Genomic DNA, 7,911 nt, shown 5'->3' with positions numbered 1-7,911 from the left:
TTTTTTTTTCTCTCCAAAATGTTTAGGCTATGTCCTCAAGCGTTGGAGTGGTAGAGAAAGCAACAGACAGCTGTATGCACCGGCGCTTTGTACATTGCATTAATTTGTTTATTATTTCCAGCGTTTGCCTCATTGCCGTTTTTATTCTCTTTAGAGGGCCTGTTTTTGCATGAAATGGTTAAGCGATGTTATTATCGATGTTTTATGCAGCTGTTTGTGTCAGCAACCACAAGAGCGCAGAAGGTAGGGAGGAATTATAAAATGGTTGACACCCAGAGCGACCGGCGCGCTTTTGTGAGAGAAAGAAAAATGATTTATTGCCAGCAACGTGGTTCAAACAGAGTTCACTGAGAATCCGGCGGAGGCGGCGGAGGCGCTGAGTTATGGTCTTGCTGAGCCACTACATCAAAGATTCCTTTTCAGATTGACTCAGCGGACTCAGCGGCATGAGACAAGGGAACAAACTTACTTTAATTAGAAAATTCCCAAGATCACAGGCGACTTTCAAACAATAAGGGAAGAGTTTGAAATATATGAAAGGTGCAAGGGGGACCATAAAACCTGCAGAATAATAATAAACTCCCCAATAGCTTCCTCCACCACTTCCAAAAATATTAATAGTAATAAAATAAAAAATGCATCGAAATTGTTTAAATAGCATTTATTGAATATCTAATTCATATGTGATTATGGAATGAGTACACTTGCATTCCTTGCACAATCGGGCGCAGTAATAGGCTATTTCATGTTAATAGCGCTGCAGCTCGGCAGAAGCCGTACTTGTAATATGCATAGTGAATGCTTCTATTTGACAAGGCTTGTGACAGCAATTCACTGAACTCAAAATAACAAATCGTTTTTAGGAAAAGATTGATTTTAGCCTTACAACCGAAGAGGATAGCCCCATGGCTCCTTGATATTCTTCTTTAATAAACAGTACATGAATGGTTATGATTTGACTAGTTAAACCATCCGAAATGAAATACAAGGCTTTTAAATTGCTATCATTGTTACCGCCATTTTACACGTCATTGTTTTAATGCAGTCCAAAGTTATCTTAATATGTGTGAGCACTGACACGACCATTATTCAAATCAAAAACATACCTGCCCATACTGGCAGGCCTTTCTTTGCGTTTCAGAAACTCATTGAGAGCTGTGTATTATTATAAGCATTCTCTGAATAAAGTAAATAAATACAAATAAAAAATCCCTGCAAGACAAAGAGTGAATCGCTGAGGCTATCAGTCTTTGTCTTCGAAAATACGTTAGACATGTTATTGACAGTACTGAGTGTCTGAGTAAATACTCAAACAAGACACTGTGGAGAGTAAATGAAAAGGGACTGGTTTTCAGTCCTTGTGCACAATTAATCACTTGTGCGAGACAACCGCTGTCCACAGCTTATGTAGCCTAAGGAAGGGTGATGTCTTTTATGTTCATTTCAGACTGGGGATACTAACTTACTTCAGCGTGACTGCTTTATGTATAATGTTGTCGACAAGCAGTCGTTATAATTAGCAATTGGCTAAAAACGAATCCTACTGTGTCGATAGGTGTATGGGAAAAACAGCGATCTGGACAGGTTGAGCGCTAAATAACGTTTTGTAGCAATGACCCCCTTCCCTCCACCAGCTTAGCTTCATGTAGCCTAAGGAAGGGTGATGTCTTTTATGTTCATTTCAGACTGGGGATACTAACTTACTTCAGCGTGACTGCTTTATGTATAATGTTGTCGACAAGCAGTCGTTATAATTAGCAATTGGCTAAAAACGAATCCTACTGTGTCGATAGGTGTCTGGGAAAAACAGTGATCTGGACAGGTTGAGCGCTAAATAGCGTTTTGTAGCAATGACCCCCTTCCCTCCACCAGCTTAGCTTCATGACGTCAGAGGACAAAGGCTAATTCTGTTGCGAATATAAAGGTTTTGTGATCAAACTGTAGTTATTTAAAATGACGTTAAAAACAACAAGTTACCCGACTCCAACAAGTTTCTAAAGACTTCACCATTGCCCTAAAATGTCGTGCTTACGCCAAATCCGGGCTGTTCCTGCTCTTTGTTCATCAGGACGTTGTTTTAAATAGTAGACAATGCGATTAGCTACTACAGGCGATGAACTTGAACGTATTTCTTTGGTTACCCGAGACGAGCAAATAGCCACCTCGGCGACTATTTCCTTACACTGCCAGTGAATGGAAAAACGAAACTCTTATCATTGCACTTAAGATTATTTTTGACGTGCATTGTCAGTACAGCACTGACATTCAAAATCCCTTTGTTTGACCACACCCATTGATTCTCTTGATGTCTTTTTCACCAGGTAAAAATGCGCAGAAATCTCAACACACGTCGGAAATTGAATAGAAACGCCATTAGTATTCGACAGATCCATTTAACGTGTGTTGCAGTTTTTCTTTCACAGCTCAGAAACGTTGTTTATCCTTTTTTTTTTTTTTTTTTTTTTTTTTTTTTTTTTTTTTTTTTACAAAAAACATGACGATGGAGAAAGACAAACAATGTATGTTACTGAAATATTTTATTAATAAAAAGCACTGCTAAAACATCTACATGGCTGTTTTACGAAGGATTAAGAAGATTTTAAATATATATATATATTTAAAAAAAATCAATACATGTATGGAGCTGTTGTTACAACTGTAAAGCGTTACAGGAACAGTTATTTAACTATAAGGCAAATAAGTCGATTATTATATAATACCTACCACAAGAGGACTGATAAGTTAGTCAAGGTTTCAAACATTGTATTATAAAACGTTTTCACCGAAATGAAGTCTGTATTCTGCAATCCATTGTGGCAAAACTAAGGAGACGCGATCCCAGACATGCATGTCTTTTCTCTGTCCAAATGGGTCTCTTTCAACCCTCCCACCTCCCAAATCACGCTCTCTCAACTCTGTCAGCACGGTAACAGGGTAATGTATGCGCCCTGCTCATGGCTTTTCGTCTGTCCACAGGATAATCATTCGAAATTGCAAAATAGTTGAAGAATGCGGAGGAAAACGGAATCCTCGTTTGGTTGCTTTCCAGCACTTTACAACTCAAACAGCCAGTGCGCGAGGCTATTGGAGGAGGCCATCACGTGACTACATTGTTTACCCTTGTTGGAAAACAATTAAAGACGGCAGTGAGTGTACTTTAATGTCTTTCCTACACCTTGTGTGATCAATTATCCAACCGGAGTGATTAGGGCGGTTAGAGATGCACAAGAATTCGTTTCACGAATTTCATGTTAACAATGCTTACTTGAACAAGATATGTTGCAATAAATCTCATGTTTGTTCTATGGAGCCACATTTCTCCCCTTGTGCTCTGCAGAAGAGCAGTTTTGCGTGGAGACAACATGCTGAAGAAAATTCATCAAAACATTATGAAGGCCATATGTGGAACTTTCAAAAACTCTCTCAACATCCCTATTCATCCTCTGCTGGTGTCAGCCACTCCGCGAATGAAACGACAAAATCCTTGGACCGGGCGAATGCAACGGAAAGAGACGAGGGGTGCAAGCTGTCAACTTCCTGCTTTTCAACCAAGAAGTACCCTTGGATGAGAGAGATACATACACCTATAAGCTTCAGCTCCATTAACGTCGTGGAATCAGGTGAGAGAACTCGTTTTTGGACTAAATGAGGTATATTGATTTGTATTGCTTAGAAATAACCACTTAATCTAATCAGTCAGTCATATTTTAGTCGATAATGAATAACAGCTGGGTCAGATTTGGTTCTATGTTAATGTGATTTGTCACTTAGACACTGATGTCAATGACTGACATAATTGAGAACTACAGTTATTAATCAATTATTAATCAATTATTTTCCTTCCTTCTTAAATAGAAAATGAACCCCTAATTACAGGCAACATTTCAATCTTGACTAATAAAGACTGCTCATTTACAGTAAACATCCATGTAAGAAGAAAACAAATGTGTCTCAAACTAAAGTTTTATTGTGTTCAGTTAAGGTAATTAATCCATATATTTTTTTTATCAGTCCAGTCCATCAAGGTCAATGTGGACACATGGATGGGGCAAAAACAAAAACAAACAAAAAACAAGATGGGGCAAATATTATTGTATGCTTATTACTCATTGACAAAAACACAATTACAATGTATATATTTTAAGTATAGTAATTTTTGTCTAACAGCACTTACACTGTATGAAAATATCTTCTTCTCAAGTTAAAAATGCATAAGCTGCATAAAAGGGGAAAAAAAGAAGAGAACTTCTAAGAAAAGTAATATTTTCTAGAGACAGCCAGTTGTTCTGTGAACTTGATTAAGTTTAAACTTTTACTAAGGAGCGGAATAATAAAAAAAGTATACAGTGAAATTTTTATATTATCTGAGGCTATGCTTTTCTGGGTCACACAGATAAGACTGCTTCACTTATTTTAACCTAAGCAAAATCATACATTTACACTAGTGAACATTCTCCACACATATACAACAATTAATTACATGTTATATATGTGGTATATATATATATATAATTGTGATTTTCAGCTTATATGTGCAGTAATAACATTATGGCATTGAGAGGTCACTTCTTGAAGAACTTTTGTTGATAGGAAGGACAATGGGTGAAAAAAAACAATACACACACAATCATTAGGAATCTAATCACAGTAGAAATCATATGAAATGGATAATTAACTTAGTGATTAGTCTACCAACAGTGGTCTGCCCACAGACAGTGTGCTGGATTCTCAGTACACTGATTTATCACTGGGGGTTTAAACTTGCAGCTGAGCATGTTCAAGGATGTCATGCTACATTTTCATCATCACAGTTTAGGCATCAGAGAGATTTGCTCTGGTATTATGCTATGCAACATGGTTAATACTTTGGGAAGAGAGTTCTGTTCACTATCTAAACCTTGACAGATCTTAGACTTGATGTACTTTAACATTTCTATATATCTGCATACTTTCCAGGTGATTCCAGGTACAGCAGTGGTGATGTACAGGATAGCGGCTGTTCTAATAGTAAACGGGCACGTGCAGCGTTCACCTCCTCCCAGCTGCTCGAGCTGGAGAAGGAGTTTCACTTCAGCGCTTACCTGTGCCGCAACCGGAGACTTGAAATGGCTGCGCTGCTGAAGCTCACTGACCGCCAGATTAAAATCTGGTTCCAAAACCGTCGTATGAAGTATAAGAAAGATCACAAAGAAAAGTCAATGGCTAAGTCCTCTTACTCCTACCTGGAAACAGGTAACCAGCCCTTTGTGATTAGTGGCAGCACAGTGGATCCTCCAGTGCCATTAAAATTCCAATACCACTATGAGAGACCATCAATGTCTGGTATGAACTGTGCCCAGAGCCACTGGTGAAACTACAGGAAGTCCAACAACCAGGTTCTCCAGCACTAAAGCACGATTCACATCAATGGTGGAAATGACTGAATCCTCTTGGATATGTGAAATGCAAATTCTCCACAAAATATGTACTTGTTCTGTCACTGACCAGTTATTTCCCGCATTATAACTCTCTCTGACATGATTTATATTTAAGGACATTGAAGATTTATTGCCCTTACATGACGATTTATATGAAAATTTAAGTTCAATAGCCAAGTTCACTCTGAACCAGATTACATGTTATCAGCTAGTACATGGTAAATCAGAGTTAGTCTCCACTGTGCATAAACTGCTGTAGTAATATCTTTGCAAAGCGCCAAGATTTATTGCGCACAGATCCAGGCTCACTTGTACAAGTTTATCTCTTGGGCACAGAAAATACAATTTAAAAAGGGCATTCAAGACTTTGAATGGTCATTAACATCCGCTCAACTTTTGTAAGTGCACAACATATTTTTATTGCTCCCAAAATGATATGCTATTTTTCCCACGGCATGTGCTGACACTCCTAACTTGGAATGTTGTTGATTATAATGGCCAGAAATGTTCAAACATTCAACCCATGTTGAATAATGATGTGTTCTCCTATTGACTGAGTTTGACTTTACGCAAAGTTTTGTTTTCCTGTTTATACTGAAAGTACTGTTCATTTGAATCTGAATTCATGGTGTTTTGACTGACAAATGAATAAAGCAACAAAACGGGAAACAAAACACTGTCACAATGCTACGTCATTGTCAGAATTCTTGCTTTGATAATGTTTTGATTTGATTTTTGAAAGTGTGAACATGCCAGAGTTGCATTGTAAAATATGTTCATGATTCTAGTTCTTACCACTTTTAGTGTACTTCAGTCATATCTGATTAAAAGCATGCTTTTTGAAACTGCAAAGTGGTTGCTTCAAACTAATTAAATCCCTCTGGATAGTTAATAAAGGTGAATGTTTTGCATGTAAATGACACTGTTGTCATTCTGTTGTTTTTCAGATCTTCTTTGTTAGTTTGGTAAAAAAACAACTGAGAGTGAATCTTAATTTAGCTTTAAAGTGCCTCTGTGGATTTTACTTTGATACTTTTTGAATTAGGCAATACTGTACTTTGTATTCTTAAAACATAACCTTACATATATGCCTTCCTCCGCCTCCGCCTCCGCCTCCCAACCTCGCAACATTAATCATTTAGACAAGGCGCTCTCTCTCTCTCTCTCTCGAGCAGCTTCACAACCGCTCAACCCGCTGGGCCTAATGACAGGCAGTGCACTTCTCTTCCAACCTTCCAACATGCTCTTCTCCAGTATGGGAGCTGAAGCACAGATTTGAAGAAAACAGATTTGGTTTTCTCCTTTTCTAAAAACAGCCTATTATTACATTTGTGCAAAATTGGACTACAGCAACGTTAGCAGTGAAGAAGCCAAGGCTTGTGGGCACCGCCCCTGGCAGAGTGGGTGATAACTCATTTTGATTAATTATGTTTAATTAGGACGTCGCCGTGTGTCATTTTATAAGCTAAGCACGGAACAGCAAAATCTACCTTTTCAAAAATATTAACTTCAGCTGAAATTTGAACTAATTGAGCAATTTCAGTTTGGCCAATCTCAGTTATTCTGCATAAATCAATCTAGACCCAATATAATTAGTAGCCTAACTTAGTAGCCTTGAGTGGTTCTCAACCCCGTTCCTAGAGGGTCTGAAACCACTGGCTTAACTAATTTCAGGACTATCGGCAACATTGCACAATTAATCATAGGTTTAACTATATTCTCAACCTTGTTTCCGTTTATAGATTACAATGCAGCATCTGTAATCAAGAGGATGGAAATAGCCCTTCATTCCATTCATTCTGATTAAAGGAACTAATGATTCTGTAATGAATCGTTGAGGCTAAATCACAGAGCTAAATAAATAATCTGATACTGGTATTTGCAGATAAGTGCACGAACATATCTTTATACGAGTGGCCGCGAGAGAATGGAACACCGTCTGTGCTGTACTGCTGAACTTACCATTCATCACCACGCGGCAGTGTTCCATATGCAAAATAGGAGTTGGCCTCCCGGTGGCCCCTTTAGTGCAACTAAACGGAATGCTGAGTGCTTTGCTGTACTTAAACTGGATCTAACCTAACATACCGGCTTAGTTGCATCAAATGTAAAACTTCTAAATCGGCAAAGAATATCAATTTAAATGCTCTCAGTAAATTATTGTCTAGTAAATGTATTGCATTTATAAAAATAAAAATATTGTAAAATAGTATTACACTCTCAAAAATGCTGGGTTAAATACAACCCAGTGCTGGGTAAAATAGGGACAAACCCAGCAATTGGGCTGTTTTGACCCAGCGGTTGGGTTAAATGTTTAACCCAACCTTCTGGGTCAAAACAACCCAATTGCTGGTTTGTCCCTATTTTACCCAGCATTTTTTAGAGTGTATTTTTTCATAATATATTATATCTAAATATATATGCTTTCTGCACATGTTCTTAAAGAATTAAAATATAAATACATAGCATACACTATATATATATATATATATAT

At 37.7% G+C, this 7,911-nt stretch overlaps 1 protein-coding gene across 5 annotated transcripts in view; it reads left to right on the top strand.

The window, feature by feature from the left end:
- LOC107714998 (homeobox protein Hox-C3a-like) overlaps positions 1-6,260 on the top strand; it is a 40,016-nt gene extending 33,756 nt beyond the window's left edge. For 2 of the 5 annotated variants that reach the window (XM_016521012.1, XM_016521013.1), the window contains exons 3-5: positions 2,977-3,146; positions 3,338-3,620; positions 4,957-6,260. In XM_016521012.1, the coding sequence (XP_016376498.1) occupies positions 3,401-3,620; positions 4,957-5,351 (615 nt within the window). In that variant the 5' untranslated portion in view covers positions 2,977-3,146; positions 3,338-3,400 and the 3' untranslated portion in view covers positions 5,352-6,260. The other 3 variants (XM_016521014.1, XM_016521015.1, XM_016521011.1) reach the window with 3 other exon arrangements.
- The last annotated feature ends 1,651 nt before the right edge of the window (positions 6,261-7,911 follow it).

Source organism: Sinocyclocheilus rhinocerous, unplaced genomic scaffold (genome assembly GCF_001515625.1).
Source record: "Sinocyclocheilus rhinocerous isolate Xijiao unplaced genomic scaffold, SAMN03320098_v1.1 scaffold28, whole genome shotgun sequence".
NCBI lineage: Eukaryota > Metazoa > Chordata > Actinopteri > Cypriniformes > Cyprinidae > Sinocyclocheilus > Sinocyclocheilus rhinocerous.
This window is presented reverse-complemented; position numbering and strand designations above follow the sequence as displayed.